General features: G+C 39.9%; 1 protein-coding gene across 1 annotated transcript; it reads left to right on the top strand.

Annotated features, from left to right (window-relative positions):
• Window positions 1-4,790: 4,790 nt before the first annotated feature.
• On the top strand, window positions 4,791-25,964 carry LOC126978123 (dynein axonemal heavy chain 1-like). The gene is made up of 11 exons (XM_050826860.1): window positions 4,791-4,907; window positions 6,575-6,788; window positions 7,226-7,388; window positions 8,599-8,717; window positions 11,290-11,495; window positions 12,437-12,599; window positions 13,825-13,985; window positions 15,375-15,593; window positions 17,397-17,491; window positions 19,448-19,586; window positions 25,914-25,964. Exons 1-11 carry the CDS (start codon window positions 4,833-4,835, stop codon window positions 25,956-25,958), a joined length of 1,599 nt encoding a protein of 532 aa, XP_050682817.1. The 5' UTR covers window positions 4,791-4,832; the 3' UTR covers window positions 25,959-25,964.
• The last annotated feature ends 644 nt before the right edge of the window (window positions 25,965-26,608 follow it).

Genomic DNA, 26,608 nt, shown 5'->3' with positions numbered 1-26,608 from the left:
CGCTCTACAAAGCGCAGGTCCGGCCACACATGGAGTATTGCTGTCATCTCTGGTCTGGCGCACCCCAGTATCTGCTCGATCCATTTGACCGCGTGAAACGTAGAGCAGCTCGAATTGTCAGGGACTCAGTGCTCTGTGAACGGCTGGATCTCTTGCCGTTGCGTAGAGACGTCGCTTCATTGTGTGTCTTCTACCGCATTTATCACGGGGAGTGTTCCGAAGAGCTGTTTAACCTGATTCCGCCGAATTCTACCTTCGCACGACAAGCCACAAGATAGGATATCATCCCCACCATCTGGATGTGTGGCGGCCCTCCACAGTGCGGTTTTCAAGGAGCTTTCTCCCTCGTACTACAAAGCTGTGGAATGAGTTTCCTTGTGCGGTGTTTCCGGGACGATACGACATGGGTACCTTCAAAAAAAGCGCGTACACCTTCCTTAAAGGCCGGTAATGCTCTTGTGATTCCTCTGATATTGCAAGAGAATGTGGGCGGCGGTGACCACTTAACACCAGGTGACCCGTACGCTCGTTTGTCCTCCTATTCCATAAAAAAAAGCTTTAAGGGTAAATGTATACACCTTTATCATAAAGTAATAATATTAGATGTTTTATAAAAAATATGGCTCTGTCGTAAATCCTATTACTCCACAGCTGAATATCTAAGTGATCCGACAGCCTGGGACTATCCCAGGCTGTCGTTTTTACTTATTAATTTTTACTCAGGCAGTCCTGCTTCTTATTACGTAGTATTTACATCCTCTTTGGAAACGTGCTTCAAAAGTTAATAGTAATTTTAAATATTGGCTTCACTAAGAAAACGAGGTCTGAAATATTTTGTATTATATAATTTAGAGACTAATATTTCGGAAGGTCGAACATCATGGTCGCAGAGCTGTCAGTCTGTTTTAGATGTATCCCACTATCGATCAACGGGTTTTGGGTTCCATGGTCTGTTTTAGATTCGATGGTCACATTGTTGCAATTCTTTACGAACTGATGTAGCTTCCTGACTTTCACCAAGTACTGTTGCAAAATGTTATGTTATTATCACTCCCTATGGTGCATTAAAGGAAGCCTTTAAATCTTCTCGTCCCAAATACCACAGTGTCTGAAGACAAAGGTTTTCAACCAGTGTTACCAGTGATGACTTACGGTACGCAGACGTCGGTGCTAACTATAGGCCTGATAAGAAAGCTCATGATTGCTCAGGGTAATGGAGTGGGCTATGCTCGGAATTTCCCTGCGAGATCGAATCAGAAATGAGGAGATCCGTAGGAGAACCAAAGTCACCGCCATAGCCCAAATGCTTGAGAAACTGAAGTGGCAGTGGGCAGGGCACATAGTTTGACGGACAGATGGCCGTTGGGGCAGTAAAGTCCTCGAATGGCGCGTACTTTTACCACGTACAGGAAGACACAGGGTTGGTAGATGAGTCGATGGTGAATTAAATACATTTCTATTTCTACCTACCACCAAGTGAGCACAAAGCTCATCTGTTGATAACTGATGTAAAAAAGAGCCTTTAATTTTTTTTTTTTGTTATTTCAGCTTTCATATTCAAGATAATCCAACTGTATGAGACGACTGTGGTGCGTCATGGTTTGATGATAGTGGGTCCAGCAGGCTCGGGGAAAACAAAGGTAATATGGTCGAATATACAGGATTAGTAGGTGTATATATATAATTATTTTTTATAAAAATATAAGATTTGTATAAACTGTCAAGAAATGGTTACAATTATTGGCTAATTTGGCGATTTCTTGGGGTAGCGGCCTTAAAGGCCGACATCACTTGTGTAATATTGCTGGTGTTCCAAGAAAGCATTACCAGCGCTGATCACCTACCATTAGATGACGCGAACTTGTAACCTCTCCTAATCTGAACAAAATTCACAGCTAAAAGTTTTCGATACAAGAAATAGAATTTCTTTGAGATTTTCTCGAGAAAATAAGGTATATCCGCTATTAAGATATCAGCCAACCGTCCAGTCAGCTTAGTTAGTATGAGCGATAACCCGAAATGCAAGGGTTCGAGTCCCGCATCGTCCATTAATTTTCGTAAAAATTAAATTTGTATATCTTAGCCCAGAAGTGAGATATATTGAGGGATATCATATAAAAATAAAATACTGTTTAAATTGACTTAAGATAAAACTTTATATAAATATGGAAACAGATTATTCCATATTAAATCATAATAGAATACAACATAATGTGATGCTATTCAAGTAGATACACAACGTAAACAATTTCAGTGCTACGAGATACTCCGTGACGCCCTCACCGCAATAAAGGGCAAATTGGCACCGGACGGGTTTCCTTTCACACCCGTCCACACATTCGTCGTGAACCCCAAATCAATCACAATGGGGCAACTCTACGGGGAATTTGACTTGCAGACCCACGAATGGTAGACCATTTAATTATTTAGTTCTAGCTTTTCGCGCGGCTGCGTGCGCGTGCAATAGTTACTATTGGTAACATTTTTTATTTTTAAATATAATCACTTTGCAAATGGAACACAACAAACTGCTGTGGTTAATAGATTTTGTAAGCTACCAACTATAGATATTTTATCCCCCTATTTCATCCCCACCCCACACAGGACAAAATTTAAGAAACGCTAGAACACATATTTATTCATTGGAATTTTTTACCAAGTGCCTAAATACAAATTTTCATGGTATTATCTTCGGTAATGATGAACTGTCATACAAACTTCCACCCCCTATTTCAATCGCCCCAAGACTTTTAATCGCGATAAAAGGTAGCCGATATCCTTTCCCAAGCTCTTGTCTCTCTCTGTAATAAATTTCATTAAAATATATTTCACTGTAATAAATATTCTCTGTAATAAATTTCATCAAAATCAGTTCTGTGGTATAGGCATGAAAGCGTAACAAACAAACTTACATTCACATTAATTATAATATTAGTATGGATTTTTTTGAGAGATGCAATATGTCTCCACGTAAGCGCAAATAAAAAATGTTTATAAATATTATTGCTTTGATCGAATAATTAATTTCCTAGGACTGACGGCATCCTCTCAAGTCTTGTGCGGGCTGGTATTGCAGTCGAAGACATGGACAAGCGATGGTACGTGTTCGACGGACCCGTTGACGCTGTGTGGATCGAAAATATGAACACTGTTAGTAGATACACAAATAAAAGCTAATATTGGTTGTTTTTAAGATCGAGGAATCACTTTATTGAAAATAAATGAATATGTAAAAAGGATATCACCGAAGAAACATTAACGCCCGTAAATGATTGCATATAGATGCAGATGGAAATTTTAGAACAGATGATTTGAAATAGAAACTTGAAAGCATGAAAGATACTGATAAGGAAGGATACTAAGGAGCACACATCGATTGTCTGTAGTAACAACATTCAATGTTGTTACTACAGACAATCGATGTGTCTGGAAGAAAGATTTAAAATCAAAAATACGTGATAGGATAAAGAGGTAGTGAACGACTAGTAGTAAGCGTGGTAAGACTGCATTTCATCCTTGGGTCAACTTGTCGTTAACTTCTATACGGAGATGATTTCACATTTTCTCTGAATTTAAATCTACCACTGACTTATTTTGTTCTTTAGTCTGATATTGATTTCATCAACTTGTGGAGCCTGAGAAACAATATTTTTAACTTCCCGCTAAGATAATTGAAAATTGTCGAAATTTCTTGAACATTCGAGAAGTTCAAGAAATTTCGATTTTTTTATTGGTTCATAAGATTTCGACGTTTTTTCTTCCTAACGGGGACCTTCCCCGTTAGTAAGCTTGTGTATGGTGTCCGTACGTCTGTATGTATGTATGCGTGTGTGCGTGTGTGCGCGCGTGTGTGCGTGCGTGTGTGTGTGCGTGCGTGTGTGTGTGTGTGCGTGTTTGTGTGTGTGTGTCTCTGTGTGTGTGTCTCTGTGTGTGTGTGTGTGTATGGATGTATGTAAACCACCACGGTTGGCGTCATACGAAAGGGCTTGACTAAACTTAGATTTTGATTACAATTCGGATTATCCATCGACGAGCTCAAAAACATAGAACAGACTCTTTGAGCTCGAAGAGTTCAAAGCAACACAAATTATATTTTGTCATAAGTACTTACAATTTGAAACGTTTAGGTATGGAATTAGCGATTAATTATAATATTAGTATGGTTTTTTTTGAGAGGTGCAATACGTCTCCACGTATCTCCACAGTAAGCACAAATATGAAACTTTTATAAATCTTCTTGCTTTGATCGAATAATTAATTTCAGCGGAAAGCTGAAATTTTAGCGGGAAGCAGGAATTTTAGCGGGAAGTTGCAGGGTTGGCCCTTAAGGTCAATCGTTTTCCTATTTTTTTGGGCGCTACCCTCGACCGAAAGCTAACTTTCCACGACACTATCTGCAAGTGCTAATGAACCATTTCCACGATTAGGATTCATAATAATGAACTGTCAAGATCAACGTAGTAAGCTTTCTTTGAAAAAGCTCTACAATGTTCTGGGCGGAGAATGTTACGGAGTAAAACGGAATCCACCTTATGAGACAATTTTAATATTTTGTATTGGTATCAACAACACTTAGAACTGTGAAATTTGTGCATTATTACGTTTTCTTTATTATGTTTTTGTATACGTGGTCAAGAACAATTCCCATTCGGGTCGTCCCTACTCCCTGGGTCCACGTCTAATGTTACCGTCGATCTCGACAGGTGCTGGACGATAACAAGAAGCTGTGTCTGTCGAGTGGTGAGATTATGAAACTGACTGATCGGCAGCGCATGATATTTGAGGTCGCTGACCTGGCGGTCGCGTCTCCAGCTACGGTATCGCGCTGCGGTATGGTCTACCTGGACACCAAAGTAGTTGGGCTACAGCCGCTCGTGAACGCTTGGATGAAGAGTAACTTGCCTTCGGTATGTCTATTATTTACATTCCTATCTCCTTTGGTAGCCAGAGGTTTTGCTCTTCTGTTTCTCTTGGTTTTGACATACTTGCTGTAACCCTTTCTATAAGCTAAAATATTGGGGCGGTGAAATGAAGCGTTGATCGTGCAATAGGTTGCAACGTTGACTCTCACCACGGATCACCCAGTTTTATCCACGTACCAACATATTTTCAGCTATCAAATTTATATGTAGGTACGTTTATTGGGCGCCTTATTAGGTTGGCAACGCTTGTGTTATTCCTACCTTCCTTCCTACCACTAGTTATGCTCGTTTGTCCTCCCCTTCTTCAAAATCATCAATATCACCATATCATCGATCACCTCGATATTCAGAAGCTTTATTGCATTAACCTTTCCGCATCAGCCGTGCCCGCTGGCACTGGTAATTCAAAAAACAATGAGAGCGGCTGTGCCGCGGGGCACTCTTTTACCTCATCCAGTTTTCACCCTTATTAGGTGTACAAGATGGTTTATTTGCCTACGCAGTTATGAACGAGTGAATTCCCAAACATATTTCGATCCGTTACGATTCAAGGCCACCAATATTCGACGTCATAGCTTTACGGACAAAGCACTTATGTGTCCACTTGTTCCCGGCCGGCGCAGCGAGCGGTCGTTATCAAGACTTTACACGAAGATCGTTCTTTGTGGAGATTTAAGCTTAATTTTATAATTAACATATACTATTCATTACAAAAACATAAAAGGAAATAAATAAAACAAGTAATTAACAATAATAACAATATTTATTTTAAAATATACCTATTTTTACACTTTTTTTCGAATGAAAAGTCTTTGTGAAATAAAAAAGAAAGACAATATGAATAATTTATACATGGTCTTATAGCTTGTTTCAATAGCTTTCAGTGACAGTCACTCAAATCACCCTAGTTATAAGCATTTTATAACTACACGTAAAATAATACACACGGGGAAAATGCCGCGAAAATTCCGGAAGCTTGCCGATCTATAGTGTACAGCGAGATCCGGAGCGCGCTGATGCGGAAAGGTTAATGTACCGCTGAGGAATTCTAAGGAACAGTACTGGTAGCTAAGTTGACACCACCGACGATATCCGATACTTCAACTGTACCGAGAGTAAGAAACTAATTCTCACACGCATCCATTGTGGAACCTGTTCTGATCTACAATATTGTTCCTTGACATAATCCCTGTAAATACAAATTTTAGTAGAAATATCGTCTTTTAGCGCATATATCATGGGGAGTGCTCAGATGAGTTAGTCAGTAGCTGATTCTTACGTCAAATGCGAAATAACACCCGCATATCGTTGATGTCTGGCATTTACATAACTGCGCGTTTCACTAAAAATCTTTTTGCCTCACACAGCCACTTTGGGGAATCACCTGCCGGCTACTATATTCCCAAACTATTGGTTTGGGAATATAGCAGGGACTAAGGTACTTTCAAGTATTGGGCACACTCCCATCTCAAAGGCCAGCAACGCATTATAGACCATTGGGTGAGTCCCTGACCCGAGCACACCCTCCATAGTAATACACAAAGGCTGGCGACGGTTACAGATGTGATATTCGGCATTGGTTTATTTTCCCATTTATCCCCTGTGATATAAACAAAACAACCATCTATATTACATCCAAAATTTGCATATAGATGGCTGACAACATTCGCAAGAGCCTCTATAACCTGATCACAACGTACCTGTACCCTGCACTGACCTTGCTACGGTCGCGGCTGACAGAGATCGTGGCCTCTATCGACTCATCGCTGGTGCTAAAGTTCCTCGAGCTGTTGGACTACCGGCTGCGACCGCTGACTGGAAAGGATGACCGGCCTCCACCAGGGGGCCCCTTTATCGCGATGATGCGTAAGAATTGATACTCAGTCTGGCCTCATACTGGCCTCCTATTATATCCTTAAATGTCAGGGTGACGAGCCAAATGTTATATTAACAGAATCGTTTCATGATACACAACGCTTTTGATCATTTTATACGTCTAATGACGTCGTAGTGACTCAAATCTTAAAACATTTACTGTATTCAAATTTGAAGATTGTTACTACCGTCTCTAAATACATTGACGACAATTGTTTTTATGTGACATACAAAAGTGTGTGTGCGACCAAGTTTATGGGATATGATACACAATTGGCGGATGTTTAAAAGAAATAAGTAGATAGATGAAAAAAATAGTTATATCATTTATGGATAAGGCTAACTATTATGATGAATACTTTTTTCTTATTGCCTAAATTTTTCCTAATAACTCATCAAACAAATTAATGTATGAATCAATTGTATAGCAAAGCTGGCTCCATGTTGGGTGGTGTGGGCGGTGATCTGGTCTGTGGGAGCGACCTGTGATCACAACGGTCGCGCCATCTTCTCTGATTTCATGAGGAACCTCATGGTAGAGAGTGGTACCAAGCCACTGTTCCCTAAGGAAGGAAGAGTTTACGATTACACGTGAGTTAAACAGTACCATGTAAATTACTGAATAGATGCCGCAATTTGCGTCTAGCCGATCCATCAAATATAATAATATCGGGACGTCAACACGCCCGGTAGGTGTGAAACATCTCTGAGAATATTCTGCTTTAAAATACAATTTCTCAATTTTTTTTTATGAAAATAAGGGATGAGACGAGCAGAACGTTCAGCTGATAGTAATTGATACGCCATGCCTATTAAAATGCAGTGCCGCTCAGGATTCTTGAAAAACCCAAAAAATCAGTACGACACTACAATCGCGCTTGTCACCTTGAGACATAAGATGTTAAGTCTCATTTGCCTAGTAATTTCACTAGCTACCGCGCCCTTTAGACCGAAACACAGTAATGCTTACACATTACTGCTGGTACTGGTAGAAATAGGCTCCGTTGTGGTACCCATAATCTAGCCGGTATCCTGTGCAAAGGATAAACAAATCCTCCCACTGGTAATAATAACATCTCAGAGAATATTCAAATTCCCTATCATTAAAAAAGTAATAGAGGTTTATTAATATAATATTTCTCGTATATATGAAAAATAATTAAATATTTAATGAAGACTGTTTTAAAAACAATTTCCCTGTGATTTCTGTAATAGTATCTATTGGAAATATATTGATTAGTATAAAAAATGAGTGACTGATGATAACTAAAATATGTGGCAAAGATGTAACGGAGTATATAGCGTATGCTTATGTATGATATATATATATATATATATATATATATATATATATATATATATGTCCCTTATGAGTGTGCGCACACGTATATGTGTGACAAGAGAGGTGACGGAGAAACGGCTTGACCATATGACAATCGTCATGCCGACTTGACAAATTTTTGTGCATTAGAACACGACAAATACTAATATTATAATAAATGAAATAAGCATGTTGTGTGTTGTGTGTCACCAGAATGCTTGGAAATCATTTATTTGAACCGCAGGGGTTGAGAAACCTCAATACAATAATTGTTTTATTTAAAAACAAAAAACGAACGTATTAGAGTAGAGTTAAATAACTAAGCGCTATATTAATACATTCCAAATTCAAATTGTCTTTCCAAACCCTGGACTTCTTTTGTAGTTCCGAGGTTGTGTACTACAAAATTTTCAATCAAAGAAGAAGAAGTACACACAATTGGGGAAAGATAAATATTATATCGCAGTATTTGTTTGTCAGTCTGCATGATGGAGGCTTCACGGACCCTACCGACGACGGTGAACCAGCCAATCCTTACTGGTACAATTGGATGGCTAATCTTGAGGAGTACGAAGTGGATCCCGAGTGGCAGTTTGCTGGTATACCACACTGTTTCTTACTCGCGTATGTCATATCTACGTAGTAGAAGTGTTAGTTCTTAGCAAAGCCTACCTTCGACGCCCCTCACTTTTAACTAAAAACATACAAATTTATTTTTCAAAATTTATTGAAATAGGTGTTATTTTGTGGAAATCTATAATAGCCAAATTCTGGCACTCAGACTCAGTCTCTTGCTAGAATTTGGCGATTATGGATTCCAACATACAATTGTATTTTTGAAAACTATTTGAATAAGGCGTTATTTTGCGGAAATCCATAATCGCACAAGATTGAGTCTCATGCCAGAATTTGGCGTGTAATGGATAAATCGTTTCAGCATCAGCTGCTGAGATATGCCTCTTGCAAAAGCGAAACACGTGCCGAATTGATTGAGGACAAATCTTAGCGGAATTTACTCTCAAAATAACTCAAAAAATTTGGATAAATCTATTTTTAATTTACGAATCCATAATATGTTCGTTTATTCGACGATTTTACGGTAAAAGAAACCTAAACACACCTGCGAACGTTGTGTGAGAAGTTGACCAGCCGCTCTGACTCAGCCTCTTCTACGAAAAATACTGGGATTAGAATGGGGTATGAAGACCCAGAGCTACTTTAACCCTAAAAAGGCACATAGTAGACGGAAACTAGCCCCAGAATACCTTTAATAAGTATAGGTATTACTCACGACTAATTGTGATTGATGGATGATAATTTTCTATTTTAATGATGTCCGATGATATAAAGTAAATAGTATTTAATTTTGAAGCTGTAGCTGTGGGAGGCTCCTTTGCACAGGAAGCCGGCTAGATTATGGGTACCCCAACGGTGCCTATTACTGCCGTGAAGCAGTAATGTGTAACCATTACTGTGTTTCGGTCTGAAGGGCGCCGTAGCTAATGAAATTACTGGGCAAATTAGACTGAACACCTTATGTTTCAAGGTGACGAGCGCAATTGTAGTGCCGCTCAGAATTTTTGGATTTTTCAAGAATCCTGAGAGGCACTGCATTGTAATGGGTAGGGTAAATTACCATCAGCTGAACGTCCTACTCGTCTCGTCCCTTATTTTCATAAAAAAAATACACAGAGATCCTGTCTGAGGCAGTATTTACCTTCGCAATTGTTTTTATCGTGAATTACGCCTATTTCTATGTTTGCCGCTATTGACGAACAATTAGACAGATGTCTTAAGTCATAGTTTGTAGTAGTAGTGGAAAATGTTGATAGTGTAATTGAGCAACTGTTATTAATTCTCGTTTCCTGTCTGTTAAAGTTCTCTTAAATTATTTTTGCGTGGTCGATTATAGTCAATATAATAACGGCTAGATCACTTGGCCTTGCGTAGAGATATCGCTTCATTGTGTATCTTCTACCGTATTTATCACGGGGAGTGTCCAAAGAGCTGTTTCACCTATCCACACTATCACTGAATTCGACCTTCGCACGACACGCCACAAATTAGTATATCATCCCCACCATCTGGATGTGTGGTGGTCCTCCACAGTGCTGTTTTCAAGGAGCATTCTTCTACGTACTACAAAGCTGCGGAATGAGCTTCCTTGTGTGGACATGGGTATGTCGACCAACACCTTTAAAAAAAGCGCGTACACCTCCTCAAAGGCCCGCAACGCTCCTGTGATTCCTCTGGTGTTGCAAGAGAATGTGGCAGTGATCACTTAACACCAGGTGACCCATACGCTCGTTTGTTCTCCTTTTCCATAAAAAAATGGGCGAATTATAACGTTAAATATATGTTTGCGGCATCTGCTGGTATCATACAATAATTTATTGGGCAGTTAATTTATCGTTATAGCGAAGTTATACTACCGACTCGCACCAGATTATATTCAATTCAATTCGATTCAATTTATTTATGAAAAGATTATTACATTACAAAATAAAAATAATGATACAAAAGTCTTGCGTAAACGCTAGTTAACGCTGTGCCTAAACTAGGTAATTCTGTGTTTCAGGCGTAAAGAGCTGATATTGAAACTAAGTAATCACAAAAAAGAAAAAATTAATAAAGTAAAAAGTTATAAATTAATCTACAGTTTAGTATATAAGTAAACAATGTATATAACGTAATGACTCTTAATTCATACAAATAAAATATAGATAATGTTTATTTTAATACTATTATTATTTTTTCTGTATCTTCATAGGACATATTTAGAAGTGCTTTATGAAGAGCCTTCTTACAATTTATACAATTTAGGGGATAGATGATTGCTTTAGCGTTTAGTTTATTGTAAAGAAATAGTCTTAGGGATACTTAGAACTTTGATCAAAAAAAAACAAAAACCAAGTTTGTTTTTGTTTTTTGAGGACAATCAATATCTTTGCGTCTGTTATCAATAAGTTTAGTGTTATAGGGAAGGTCTGGAAGGTATTATAAATAACTGTCGAACTGTAAGAAAAAGGAAAGGGCGGTTAGTACCTTAAGAATAGCTCTAATACTAAGTATCTATCGTTAGTTATTATCGCGTCTTACTTACACTAGATTAATCTAAATTTTTTTATATTTCTACAAACCGAACACTTAAGTATACACGAATGCTCCTAGACATCGAAGTTCCAACGCTGGACAACGTCAGAAGCGCTGCCATAATGGGCTACAAGATAGCCAACTACAACCACGTGATCTGCGTGGGTCCCACCGGCACGGGAAAGACCGTCACAATTACCTCCAAGCTCTCCCGCGGCCTCCACAAGAAGTTCATATGCGAGTTCCTCGTCTTCTCCGCGAGGACATCAGCCAACCAGACGCAGGTAAAATATATCATGTAATAAATGTGCCCACATTTTTATGGGTTTTGTGCTCATTAGATTAAGCCAGCACTCGACCTGCTTCACCTAGCATCGCAAAGTTACTTTAATTTCCATCAACTCAACGTTACCGGCACACCACTGCTAGCTATCGGCAAATGGACCACTCGATGGCAAGCCGGTTGTGTGCTTTTTTGATTTAACTACGCATTGCCAAAGCACGGGTCCCGCGTGGACCGTGCGACGTTTGTTGGTCTACGTAATCATTTTCCGTCAACCACCTGTCGACCAGTGGACGAGGCGACACTCATTGGGTGCCGAATTGGTTTATTGAGCTATGACCTTAAGCGGATAAACTAAATCATCCATCAGATAAACCTGCAGGTTATAAGGGTTCTTCTGCAACCCTGGAATAATCCCAACAACGTTGTCTGTTAGAAGGTGTACGTGCTTTTTTAGGTAGCCGTATTTTATTGATCTGTAAAAACCCATCAAGTTATGTTGTAAGCGGAAATTTTTTTCAGAGAAAAGACAAGGACTGAACCTTATACAGATGGTATTTTAGTTTGCGGCACAGTATCTTATGTAAAGCTTAGATAAGCCTTCAGTCGAGCTTAGATCAGACGTCAGTTCCAGATTACGCCAGCCTAACGTAATGCAATCGTTAAAATGACAAGGTTCCGACCCCGTTCCAACGCGCGCAGTTTATACTCATTCACTATGAGACAGAGCCAGTTCATGCAGTTGCAATGAAACGCAGTCAGTCAGTCAATAGAAATTAAAATCGTAGTCAAGTTTCAAGGTACATTTAAAAGAGAAAATGTTGGGTTTCTGGCCGATTTCCCGAAACTATGAATTTTCTAGAACTATTTGGCGATTCATCAAGGTATTTTGAATATCAAATCGATTTAACTACTAATGCCGATGCTTTCAATTTGGTCTAGGATGTTATAGACAGCAAGCTGGACCGACGTCGACGTGGCGTGTTCGGACCGCCGCCCACCAAGAGACAGGTGTTCTTCATAGACGACCTCAACATGCCCGCGCTCGAAGTGTACGGAGCCCAGCCGCCCATTGAATTATTAAGGCAATTCATGGACTTCTCAGGTATGGAATGATCGATATGCAAACCATGAAATATTCTCCTTGCTGCTATATTGTAAAATGCATATAAAAGGAAAAATCCTCTGGTCTGGCGCACCCCAGTATCAGGTCGATCCATTTTTCTACGTGAAACGCAGAGCAGCTCGGATTGTCGGGGACCCAGTGCTCTGTCGTTCACAGAGCACTGTTATTAATTCTCGTTTCCTGTCTGTTAAAGTTGTAGTTAATATAATAACGGCTGGATCACTTAGGGTTGCGTAGAGACGTCGTTTCATTGTGTGTCTTACCGCAATTATCACGGGGAGTGTTCCAAAGAGCTGTTTCACCTGATTTCTGCCACCGGAATCCACCTTCGCACGATACGCCAGAATGAGGATATCATTCCCATCTTCTGGATGTGTCCAGCGGTCCACCACAGTGTGATTTTCAAGGAGCTTTCTTCCTCGTACGTGTGGAATGAGCTTCCTTGTGTGGTGTCTCCGCGACGATACGACATGGGTACTTACAAAAAAAAAACGAGTACACATTACTTAAAGGCCGGCAACGCTCTTGTGATTCCTCTGGTGTTGCAAGAGAATGTAGGTGGCGGTGAAAACTTAACACTAGGTGACCCGTATGCTCGTTTGTCCGCCTTTTCCAAATAAAAAACACCTCATTTACAAATTCAAGGTTTGACTTGTAACGCGATATCGACTAAGATGCACCAGTAGTTATGAGACTGATTTGTGGAGTCAGTGGCCCCCAAAATTCTATGCAAATATAATTTTGGTATTGAATAGGCTGACGTCATTGCATGAACCTTATTATATAATTAGTAGGGATTACTATCGAGTGAGTTCTTTGCTTATTAATGAATATACAAAATTAATATAAAAAAAACTGCATTTTTTATTACGTTAAAATATTATCAGGGTCAACCGACCCTTTCATAAAGAAACGTTCTAAAAGATTGCCAACCGGCAATCTTTTAGAAATTTGTAAAAATCTAGTGATATTGTTTGTTTTTTTTTATGGAAAAGGAGGACTAACAAGCGTACGGGTCACCTGGTGTTAAGCGATTACCGCCGCCCACATTCTCTTGCAACGCAGTTTTTGAAGATACCCATGTCGTATCGTCTCGGAAACACCGCACCGCTTATTATTATTTTTTTGTTTTTCTGAGAACTAACTTAACAGAAATATGAAACTATAAAACTATTAGTTGTAAATTTTGTGGATATTTGCAAAGGTTGGTACGACCGCACGAATATTGGAGAGTTCAGGACTCTGATCGACGTGGGGATCGTGGCAGCCATGGGACCACCGGGCGGCGGCCGCAACCCTGTCACCATGCGCCTCATGAGGCACTTCCACTACGTCTCCTTCACGGAGATGGAGTACGCAAGCAAGGTTTGCTCCAATTATTTTGAAGTTATCTAGCTATGAATTAGAATGAAGTATAGACTACGTTTACAATACTAAAGCGAATAAATTCAAGATAATCTTTTAAAGGGCACTCGCAAGGATCGCGAGACGATTCTTTTTTTTCTGAGTAACGTAAGTAAGTAGCTCAGTAGGAGCTAAAGTACAGACATTTTAAACTACTTTAACAAGGTTCCATCACATTTTGATGGCGCGCTGTTTATATTATATGACGACAATTTTTTATCCCGAATAGGTTAAGGCTAAATGCGCCACACGGAATGTGTTTGATTTGGCAAAATTAAAGTTAATGTAAACATTTACTTAGGTAAACTGCACAATATTTGTTTTTGGTATCTCATAATCGTACGATAAAAGTAAACTTCTTGATAATAAACTGAAATTCTTAAAATAAAGTTCTTGCCTTGCCTTGCATGGAGTCATTTGCCAGTTGCGGTATTCACGAACCCATATTATGATTTTGGGAATCTTCAATCGGAGAGCATACTCCAACTTCAAAGTCTAACAACAAATCTCTTGACCTCTGGTATTGTCTATCTCTCTGATGTCTATTGAGGATGGATGGACAGAGAGGCTCTAACCAAAATAATTAGTATAAGTAATATTCTCTCATATTTATTTACAATACTTCTTTTCCCGTGGAGAACTTTCTTTGACACCCCATTTAATAGCGATTTTGTATTACTCATGCGGGAAAAGTAGTAAAAGAGCCGTTTGCCCATTTAAAATTACGCGTGAGTTTTTTCGTAAATGAAACTGTTGTTTGAGTGCGAAAAGCTTACTTGTCGCACGCAAATTATACATGGCACACGCAAATTTAGATAAAATTGCTAAAATTTCTGTCTGCGGGAACTTGTGATTAGCGTATATTATTTTTCTGTATTTATTGACTAATTTTATTTAAATTAAGCTGTAAGTTTTCTTTTAAAATAAAATAAAAAAAATAAAATAATACCAAAAAAAACACAATCGAAATATCAAAACAGAATTGAGATTGACGCGTCTGACAGTTTAGTTAAATAAATAAAATTCTAATTTAAGTTACAACAGTTTAAAAACGAATAAGCCGGAAACACTTTGCTCCTGGACTCACATAAATCATCGCATTTGTAATATAAAATATTATGTGCAACTCGTGCGACGATATCGATTGCCCACAACTTGTGGCACGAGTTGCACAATATACTATTTTGATCCTCCGGTTTTGCTAGAGAGGTCAGATACTCCACAAGTTCGTTTTTATGTTCCATTGAAAAAACCACTCGATTAAGAGAACATTTAACAAACTAAACGGATGATTAAATATTTTTCCAAATAAATATAAACAATATTAATTAGAACATAACATTCTTACAGTACCTCATATTCCTGACGATCCTCAAGTCGTGGACGCGTAACTTCCACCAGAACGTGACGATACGAGAGAACCCGTTCCTCAAGGGATCCATCGAGATCTTCAACTCCCTGGTAGAGGAGCTGCTGCCCACGCCCACCAAATCCCACTACACCTTCAACCTGCGCGACCTCAGCAAAGTGTTCCAGGGTATCTTGATGATGGATCCGCATCTTGTCAAGGTATGAAAATAAAATAGAGCCATTTGTGCCGAAATTTATGGACGCATAGCTCCTGGGGGTGCTACTGGTAAGCTAAACATCCGATAGGCTATCGTTCGTAAGTCATGGTATACCAGTGGGAGGCTCCTTTGCACAGGTCATCGGCTAGATTATAATAAATTATGGGTACTACAACGGTGCCTATTTCTGCTGTGAAGCAGTAGATAATATGTATATGATATATTTTTGTGTTTCGGTCTGAAGGGCGTCGTAGCTAGTGAAATTACTGGGCAAATGAGACTTAACATCTTATGTCTCATGGTGACTAACGCAATTGTAGTCCCGCTCACAGTTTTTGGGTTTTTCAAGAATCCTGACCGGCACTGCATTGTAATGGGCAGGCCGTATCAATTACCATCAGCTGAACGTCATGCCCGTCTCGTCCCTTATTTTCATAAAATAAAACCAAACCAAATTTAATGTTTGTTCAACTCTCCAGTCGCAACCCCTTATAACGTTAGTACAATCACATAAAAAAAATGAACAAAAAAACCGCCTTAAAAAAACAATTCCAAAACAATAGATATAATATGCACTAAAAAGTATAAAAATAATTGCCTACACGATCTAATTAATTAATCTAATTAAGGAACTAGACCAAATTGCAATGGGAAGCACCAGATTTCAAATAAAAGAAGAATTATCAAATTCGGTTCACACTGTAGAAAGTTCTGAGGTTACAAACATAAAAAAAAAACAGTCAAATTGAGAATCTCCTCCTTTTTAAAGTCAGTAAAAAAGTAATAACAAATTGATTTACATCTCCAGTATATGAAATCTGTGATAATTGTAATATGCATATACCATGAACATACCCAAATTTAATATGCCTACGATTCGGTAAAGTTATTAAGTATTTTGTTGCGCGATGTGTTTGCTTTTTCAACATGATCACATCAAATGTCCAATGCGTATCTATTGCACTATACAAATGAATTTTAAATAGCGCAATAGATAGCGGTTTCCAAGGAGCTTTCTTCCACGTACTACAAAGCTGTGGAATGAGCTTCCTTGTGCGATGTATCCGGGACGATACGACATGGGTACCTTCAAAAAAAGCGCCTACACCTTTCTTAAAGGCCCGCAACGCTCTTGTGATTACTCTGGTGTTGCAGGAGAATGTGGGCGGCGGTGATCACTTAACACCAGGTGACCCGTACGCTCGTTTGTCCTCCTATTCCATAAAAAAAAATATGCTTTGCTACGCAATGGTACATAATGCTACGAAATGCTTAGAAATGCTATGAAATGCTACGAATTGCTAAGAATTGCTACGAAATGCTATGATGTGCTACAAAATTCTTCGAAATGCTACGAAAGTCAAAGTATTATCTCCCTTCTCTTTCTCTCGCCTCGCCACACACAGTTTTTCTCTTTCTTTTCATAATTTCGCTCTCGATTGGAGTACATGGATCTGGCCTTACATAATTGACTTTCTTAATGAAACCACACTATGGGAATGGAGCGAACAGCCACAAATTTAAATTAAAAAAAGAAATCTGTCGAGTTTCTTGCACACGTTCAGCTCAGGTTTGATCTTGTTGTAAATTTTGGGCGATTGAAAATCCTTATTTGAATAAAAAATGAATTGTATGGACTCGCATTTACGGTTGATTAACCCTGGAATTTAAATAATCTAAAATTTGATTTCTGCTATTGAAAGGGGCCGTTATAAAAGACACATTATTAAAAATTGTAGTACTATTCGGAAGTCATAATTCCTATCCCTCATTTCTTAATTTGTAACTGCGCCAATACCAACAGGACGAAGATGACGTTATCCGTCTCTGGTACCATGAGCATCAACGCGTCTATCAGGACCGGCTTGTCAACGACGAAGATAGGAAGTGGTTTACCAAGTAAGTTGACATAAGTTTACATTTTACGTACGAAAATAAACGCCATACGCATAGAGTTATAGTTCTATGGAGTAATAAACCAAAAATCCTTAAAAAAATTATTCCTCGTGCTATTTTACGTTTTTAGAATGAATAATACGTAATAAACAATGTATTAAATACAACTATTGAAAGTAGTATTACACCGCATAATTTTGTTAAATAACCTTTATTTTTTTAATGGAAAAGGAGGACAAAATATCGTACGGTGTCATCTGGTTTAAGTGATCGATACATTCTCTTGTAACCCCAGAGGAAGCACAGGAGCGTTGCCGGCCTTTAAGTGAAATAGAGTTTCGAACAGCATTTTTTCGGAGTCCGTTCATTTTTCCATTCCTGTTTATTGAGATCCATATTGTTTGAGGCGCGCGCGGCTGCTTTCGATGCCTACCCATAAAAACTTAAAAAAAATGACTACTGAAGTATGACAATATAAAGCGCTTTTTTTGAACTACCCATGTTGTAATATTTAAATATCATTAAAATATTTTTATACAACTCGAAAGAAATGAATTTCTATAAAAATATACATGTATCGTAATTTATTTAATTCTCCATTCCATTGAGTGTGTTTGAGTGGACATATGATTTGCAAGAGGTTTTTGGTAGCTGTATAGATGGTCTAGTTTACCAACTAGTCTAGTCTAATCGTCAGGGTGTCAAATTTAGGTGTCAAGCCAAGATTTAAGTATAACTTTAAAAACCTCCTCAAGTTCAACCAAAATGTTGAACGTTGCATGGATTTAAGAACTTTAAGATGTTTGATGCTTATTCTCTTCGATATTAATAATTATGTATTCGACTAAAAAAACACAAATGAATGTATTAACCACTGGGAGGCTCCTGTGCACAGGGTACCAGCTGGATTATGGGTAACACAGCGGCGCCAATTTCTGATACGTCGTATATGATTACGTCTTAGATAATTCACACGTCTAGGTAGACTGACAGTGTGAACACATCGAAAAAAAATAGAGGCGAAGAGTAAACCCTTTTTTTCAGCAACGCACGCACATTAAAAAGTGACATACATACTGTATGTTACGCCGCACACTTAAGTTAAAATTTTAACAAAAAAAAACAACCGACTTCAACAACACTATTCCAAAATAATACATATACTATGCACTGAAAGGTTTAAAAATAATTGCGTATCTTTATACAATCTAATTAATTAATCTAATTCTAGTTACGATTATTGTTATTTTTGGAATCGGTGGTCGATCCATTGATCATAATATTCAACTACGACACTTACTTGACCATAACGACGTTACTCGTAGGTAACTTTAAACATTAAACAGTTTCGGCCGAGTTTCGTTAATTTGCTCCTAAGAATTGAAGAGTTCCGTTACTTTGGTTGGTTTCTTGGTTCCCATAATCAGAACCTAACCAAAGTCGCACCAAAGTATATTTGAAGTATATCTTTTCCATTAACAAAAGAATCATTGAAATCGGTTTGCGCAATTTTGAGTTATTCGTAAATTTAACGCGCGTACACTTCTAGCAAATTTAAGAACCTTTATGGTTTTATCTGGACCAAATTTCAATGGCACCACACGAGAAGCACCAGCTTTCAAATAAATAAAAAATATCAAAATCGGTTTACCCAGTCGAAAGGAAAGGTAACAAGATAGACTGTGACAGTTGTGAAAAAGTCAAAAAAACATTGAGAGAACCTCTATTTTGAGCTATATATGCAAACTAACAGAAAGTGACATACAAATCGCGAGTGTAAGATACGTCTTACACTCGTGCGTGACAAGCTACGGACTGTCACGCACACTGAAGTAATAAACCTTGCCTGTTTTTATCGGTTGTCTAGCAGCAAGGGGCTCTATCAAGACTTAAAAAATATTATATAGAGTTTTTATCTATAGATGCATATCATCTTTTAATTTTGTTATCACTGCACAGATTGCTAGACACAAAAATTAAGACAGAGTTTGGCAAGAAAACCTCTGATCTGATCGGAGGTCGGCTGATGCTCTTTGGAGACTTCATGGACATCGGCGCTGATGATAGAAAGTACCTGGAGATTACCGACAAAGAGGAGGTGAGGACTTTGCATTACAGCAGTTTACGACATTAGTTTTTTTTATCTTCTGAATGTTCCAGGTATTAAAATACATACAATCACGTACCGTTTTCAATACTTGAACTGATGGACCCTAAAATTCTTCTTAACTTGATAATTATCAAGGAAAAAATATATTATATCCCAAATTTATGTAACATTGGTTATGTGTAAGTTCACTTCAACTAATATCCGCGATGTGGTAATTTTGTTTGTAAAATATAAAGTAAATTAAAAAATAGTTATAAATAGTTTATAAAAAAAAATATTTGATGAAAAATTAAGGTGTTATGGTACAAAGTCAGAGGCTCCTTTGCACAGGAAGCCGGCTAGATTATGAGTACCACAATGGCGCCTATTTCTGCCGTGAAGCAGAAGGTAATGTGTAAGCATTAGTGTGTTTCGGTCTGAAGGGCGCCGTAGCTAGTGAAATTATTTGGCAAATGAGACTTAACATCTTATGTTTTAAGGTGAGGCAGTTGTAGTGGCACTCAGAATTTTTGGTGTTTTTCAATAATCCTGAGCGGCACTGCATTGTATTGGGCAGGGCGTATCAATTACCATCAGCTGAACGACCTGCTCGCCTTTTCCCTTATTTTCATAAGAAAAAATAGTGTTTTTTTTTTCATTCAATATCAACTTCCGACCTAACAGATCGAACACCGTTGTTGCGAGAGGCAATTGGCATTAGATCAGCCAATCAGATACTAATGCGTCTGTTGTCTATAGGTATCTCTCTATTACCTATAGGAATCTATCTGCACTATATTTCGCCATAACGAAAAAATACAACAAAGAGAATAGACTTGGAGCGCAAACACTTATTTTAATATAAATGAATTCATTTTATTCCTAGAAGTGAAGGCGGTTAATAAAACCTACATTATAAATTATTAGTTTGTAACAAGGGGGAAACAGAAAGGAAGAAGCAAATTTATTGAATTAGGCGTTACTTTGCGGAAATCCTCAGGACGTGTTGTCTCGCCAAAATCTGGCACGAGACTGAATCAAATGAATTTTTTTTTTGCGCCCAGACAAAGGGAAAGGGCTACCCTCCGGGATTACGAAGGGAGGGAGGTGGTGAATGCTCATGCATACCAGCGCAGCCTAAGGCTGCGTTGGTTATGTGGGACTCACGTAAGAACCTAAGTGCCTACCAACTAAACACCACCTGAGGTTGGCTTTGGGCAGTGTGCCCTCTAAGCCTTCATCGTAGGCGACCATCTCTCGGGGAAGAGAGGCGCAAGCGGCACACCCTAGGGAGTGTTCGCTGGGAATGCACAGAAGGTGCTGTCTAATAGAGACTTGGCGACATCAGAAGGATGATCACAAACGGGAGGTGAGGCTACATGTATCTGGTACCTGTCAATCCAGGTCAGACGAAAGATTGAAAGAGGAGAAAAAATTTAAAAATAGTGATTGGTTAGATCGAGTGATACGCCCCTAGGCTTCACTCGTACCGCATTATGTGGTAAGCGTTAAGCGCTTTAGATATTACAAGGAGGCCACCAAATGGTGGTGCTCCGCCAGCGCAAAGAGGCGCTCCTTGGAGGACTTAGCCGTCCTGAGTTTCCGTGCCAGGACGGATATTTCGTGGATGTCGACTTCGCCTAGTGAGGCGTAGATCTCTTCCAGGTCTTTCAGGGTGCTTTGCACCTGTGATTGAGCCTGGGGAGGTACTGCCCGCCTGGGGCCACTGAAGGTGGCCGGTGCGGGGCGGGAGTAGACATTGAATGCCTGAGAGGGAGGGGCTGATTGTCTCCATGAGGTGGAGAGTTGGGGCCCGACAGTTTTATTCCTCATATGAGGAAAATGGGATTGGGAGTTAGAGGCCAGAGGTGGCCTTTGTTTTGGCGGCCTGGAAGTCTGCTTATTAGCAGCCTTCGGGGCGGAACGAGGGGCACAAGGGCATCCGCGATAATTCGCGGTATGGCCCTCCTGCCCGCAGAGCACGCATGCGGGAGGTGTTACCTCGTCGCGAGTGCGTTTGCACTCTTTGGTGCTGTGGGGTTCGAGGCACTTTACGCACCTGGGAGGGAGAGCAGTTTGCCGCTGCGTGACCATACATCTGGCAGCGGTGACATTGACCGGGGAACCCCCGCTTGTGTGGGGCTTCCACACGTATGTTGGAGAGCCCACATACGGTGAGCTCTCCTTTGAAAAGTTCCCTGGCTTCAGGGACGTTAGTTAGAATGACTAACGCTAACGGGTACTTCTTCCCGGTACGGCTGTACATTTTATGTACTGCCTCGACCGGAAAGCCTTTCTTGACAAGGTCCTCCTGTATGAGCTCATTAGAGAGCTCGTACGGGAGGCCTCGGAGGACAGCCTTGACCTTGCGCTCTTCCGGGAGCGCATAAGTGTGGTAAGGCACGTTGTTACGCGAGAGGAGGAGAGTGAGGTTGCGAAAGTCGTCCGTGGTCGGTACGGCTATGCGTATTGCCTCACCTGTGTTTGAGGCACGGGTGTATCGCACCTTGTGATCGATGCAAAGTTAGGCTACGTATGTCCACTTTGCCTTGTCACGGAGAAAGATTGGCGGTGGAGGCTTGTTATAAGGGTGGACGGGCGAGCGTGTCGCTGGTTGGCAAGAGGAGGGGACAGAGTCCGGGGGTAAACTAATGTCGAGGGACATTAATGGTACTGGGAAGGAAGTGGAAGTTGAAATCTTATCAGACGCGATGCGCTTGGACTGACGCTTCTTTCTGGACCGAACCAGTTGAAATGAATCGTCTGAGGGACGATAGGGACGGAGAGAGGTGTCGAGTACGGAACCAGTGAGTTTTCCGTTATCTGATTCCTCCGAGGAGGAATGGACTGGCCGCTTGCGGCCGCTGGAGGCGGAGTCTAAGAACTCCATGTTTGCAGGAACTAGGGCATGAGCGTCGGGCTCGTCGGGGGAGTCAGCGAGGGGCTGACTCTGGGTGGTGGCCATGGAAGAGAGTCTTTTCCAGACCCTTTGGGTCTCCTCGGGTGTGAGATTTTTAAGTAAAGCCGCAATCTGGGGTATCACGGCGTTGAGGGACTCCGCTGATGGAGCCATGCTGTGGGAGCCTCCCTGCTGAGGGCAGGGAGCAACGGGGGTCGGAAGTGATGCGGCTATCCCTAATGGTTATAGCCGCGAACCGTCACTCTTGGGAAAGCCCAAATGCAATGGGATCGGGTCGTCCGGTTTCACTCAGGTCAGGAGGCCTGAGAAACGCACCGGGTCAACGTTAGCCGAGTTAGTTGTCACCGTTAGGTATCCTTCAGCTCAACCGCGATGACACGCAACTCACTTACTACAATAAAAATTGCTGTAAACAAGCTGCGGGCCGGAACGAATTCGACGTAACCAGTCGAACTTGACGTAGTATACCTCGTACCACACGTAGCGGAGATGCGTAGCGTAGCACTGGGCGTAGCGGAACGTGAGCACAGGCGCGTGTAGTAGTCTGCTCGGCGCGGGGGCCGAGGCAAGAATGGGGAATGACTCAAATGAACCGGAAACCGCTCTTTTATACCCTCGTCCCATGAAATGACGCGCTGTGATTGGTCGGCTGTTGTGACGTATTACCCCATGAAGAGACACGTAATAAAGGTGCTTTGTTACGTGTCTCTACACATCTACTCAACATGTCCTGAGGATGCCTCGTGTAGAGGCGAAACACGTGTCGAATTGTTTTTTAAAAACAAATATAGGCGGAATTAACACTAAAGAAAACTTAAATCATTTGTATAACAAAGAAGCTGCCAAGTAATGTTATGATCATAATGTTACATGATTCCTACTAATTTTTCAACACTATCTTCTCGAAGATCCTTTACTAGATACTCGGCTTATCACCGTTCCAGCATCTTTCATAAGGCCACCTATGACTTGCGGCTGAAACACTTTAAAATGATGTCACTCTATAATCGCCCCACAATACTGGATCTAACATTCCTCAAAAGCTGTTATCGGGAGAGACAACATGCAGTGAATCTTGATAAAATAAAATTTAAAAGCCGATACAGATATCCACAAAATCCCATTATTAACCTTGTTGAACCTTATAATACTTGTTGAACCAGTAAATAGGACAAATGTATAAAAGTATGTTTGCTGCATCATTTTACATATTATATTGTAATTGAAATGATTTGTATATCGATGGAAATGTAAATCTTGATATAAAAGCGTGGCAATGAGTTTCTTGCTACTTCTTCTCATTAGCTCAACCCTTTACGAAGTAGCGGTAGATTGAATAAGAAAAATATTTTTTTGACATTCATAAGTCTCATTTCCGTGACCTTCATGAATAAAGTGATTTTGAGTTTGACTTTGAAAATGCCTTTACACATTCTTCATTATCAAGGATGTGTTCTGACTACAATCGATTTTCCGCGTCCATGAAAGATTTTGATATTTTTCATGACTCTGTGACAAGCGCGAAACAAAATCTAACCCCACATTTCTGTTCTTAATAATATGTTACTTGTTTTTCATGCAAACTATATTTCTTCTTTTTATTATTTCTATTATTTTAATAATTTGCTTCAACTCTTAGCGAAAATTGTTCTTTGTCAAAATTAGGTCGAACTTTTATACTCTTTTTAATGTCTTCCAATGAGAGTGATATACCAGTAACTGGAATTCATACCAGATTATGTATAACACCATGATAATTATAATGTTATTTGTGTAATGCTGTAGGCATGTCAGTAAATAAATAAAATAAATGAATACTGGTTGATGCTATTTTCTAACTCCCTGCTCTTAGCTACAGAGACCCTCAATACCAAACATCTCTGTAAATTTCAGTTGGACGAAGTGTTGGCAAACTACTTGAACGAGTACAATTTGTCGACTACAGCGCCGCTTGACCTGGTGCTGTTTGATGACGCGGTGGCGCACCTGTGTCGGATCTCCAGGATAGTGCGCCAACCCATGGCCAACGCGCTTTTGCTCGGCATGGGGGGATCTGGTATTCAACTTTTTTCTATGAAATGGGAGGAACAACAAACATACAGGTTACATGCATGTCAGGGACCCAGTGCTCTGTGAACGGCTGGATCTCTTGGCGTTGCATAGAGACGTCGCTTCATTGTGTGTCTTCTACCGCATTTATCACGGGGATTATTCCGAAGAGCTGTTGAACCTGATTCCTGCCGAAGAATTCACCTTTACAGGACACGCCACAAGTTAGGATATCATCCCCACCATCTGGATGTGTGACGGTCCTCCACAATGCGGTTTTCAAGGAGCTTTCTTCCACGTACAGCAAAGTTGTCGAATGACCTTCCTTGTGCGATGTTTCCGGGACGATACGACATGGGTATCTTCAAAAAAAGCTCCTGTGATTCCTCACGGTTGTATACGGCATTTAATTAAACAGCAAATGTGACTAGAATGTTTTTGAAAGGTAAAATCGGGACGTACTACATCATCATTATCATCATCACCCGGAAGATGTCTATTCCTGGAAGCAAAGGCGCTGCCCTCATCCAACGTATTACGTATCTGGACTAGATCGTCGGTCCATCTTTTTGGGGGGCCTACCCCACGTCTTCCGGTACGTGGTCACCATTCGACGACTTTTCTACCCCAATGGCCATCTGTCCGTTGAACTACGTGCCCTGCCCACTGCCACTTCAGTTTAGCAATCATTTGAGCTATATTGGTGACATTGGTTCTGCTACGGATCTCCTCATTTCGGATTCGATCTTGCAAGGAAACCCCAAGCCCTCCCCATTACCCTCTAACCGACCATGAGCTTCTCATCAGGTCCATAGTTAGCGATCACATCTGCATACCGTAAGTCACTGGCAACACAAGGGCCGTACTTTCTACTTACTAAATGACCTGCCACAAGAGTTACAAATTATATAATTACTACCTGACCCACCAAACGTTGTATTGCCATTAAAAGTAATAAAAGAAATTCAATAATTAAAATTTTTGGAGTATAAAAAAGTTGACGACCATACATAAAATTTATCGTTCTACAATAATTTTTATATTCGATTGCCATCTTGCGGATGGGACAGAATAATATAAAAATCGCGATACAAATATAGGTGTTGATCGTAGACGGATGAAAATTGGAAGTTGTTTGTATTTTTTAATGCTGAATTATAGTAAAATAAAAACAAAAAAAATGTCAGAAAAATAAAAAAGACATATAGGGGTAGGTTACCCTTATGATTTAGGAGTATGAAAAATAGATGTTGGCCTATTCTTAGACCTACTGAACACACATATAAAAATTTGTTTTGGAGGTTTTGGTAAACAACACGGGGACACGATAATTTTACATATTAGATTGATCAATCGTTAATGTCTAGGTCGTCAGTCGCTGTCCCGTCTCGCAGCGTCCATGGCTGAGCTGACCACCATACAGATTGAGATCACCAAGGCGTACGGGCAAACCGAGTGGCGCGACGATCTCAAACAGACCATGTTGAAAGCGGGTGCTGAGAACCGTGGCATTGTTTTCTTGTTCTCCGATGCTCAGGTGAAATCGAGAGCAAATCTTAAGGAGAAATAATTATTCAAATGTTGTGAGCCTTCTTAAGTGTAAGTTCTGCTAACATTCGATGTTGACTCTCCAAATTCTGACACGAGACTCAATTTGCACTCATGTGTGTGGCAACATTTGAATAATTATGGATTTCTGCCAAGTAGCGCCTACTTCAATAAATAGAAATAATTCTTTGGCAATCTATAATATAATGATCTAATGCTGGGACAGCCCTCACCAGTTTTCAATATCGAGATATGCCATGTGCGACCTTCATGGTATTCTGTAACATCAATATTTTTATGTACCTATATATTTACTAGCTAACCCGACAGACGCTGTTCTGTCAACAGAAAAAAATATTATGTTAGTATTTTGGAATGATGTATTCTAAAGCCATGGGAAAGATGCGTTCAATGAGTTAAAAATGAAATAAAAACGTATTTCTGAATGATTTTATAATATGTGGTAATATAATGATAGTGATTAATAGGTATCGTAGGAATATTTTGTTTAAAC

The sequence above is a fragment of the Leptidea sinapis genome, chromosome 47 (assembly GCF_905404315.1).
Source record: "Leptidea sinapis chromosome 47, ilLepSina1.1, whole genome shotgun sequence".
Taxonomy (NCBI): domain Eukaryota; kingdom Metazoa; phylum Arthropoda; class Insecta; order Lepidoptera; family Pieridae; genus Leptidea; species Leptidea sinapis.
Note: the sequence above shows the minus strand (reverse complement) of the source record. Positions and strands in the feature narration are given on the sequence as shown.

What these genes read in the sequence shown, in the direction of transcription:
- LOC126978123 (XM_050826860.1), top strand. Translation starts at nt 4,833, where the DNA reads ATGGTCTACCTGGACACCAAAGTAGTTGGGCTACAGCCGCTCGTGAAC. An exon ending in CCCCTTTATCGCGATGATGC is followed by an intron (nt 6,789 to 7,225) that starts GTAAGAATTGAT and finishes TCAATTGTATAG; the next exon opens with CAAAGCTGGCTCCATGTTGG. An exon ending in GATAGGAAGTGGTTTACCAA is followed by an intron (nt 17,492 to 19,447) that starts GTAAGTTGACAT and finishes ATCACTGCACAG; the next exon opens with ATTGCTAGACACAAAAATTA.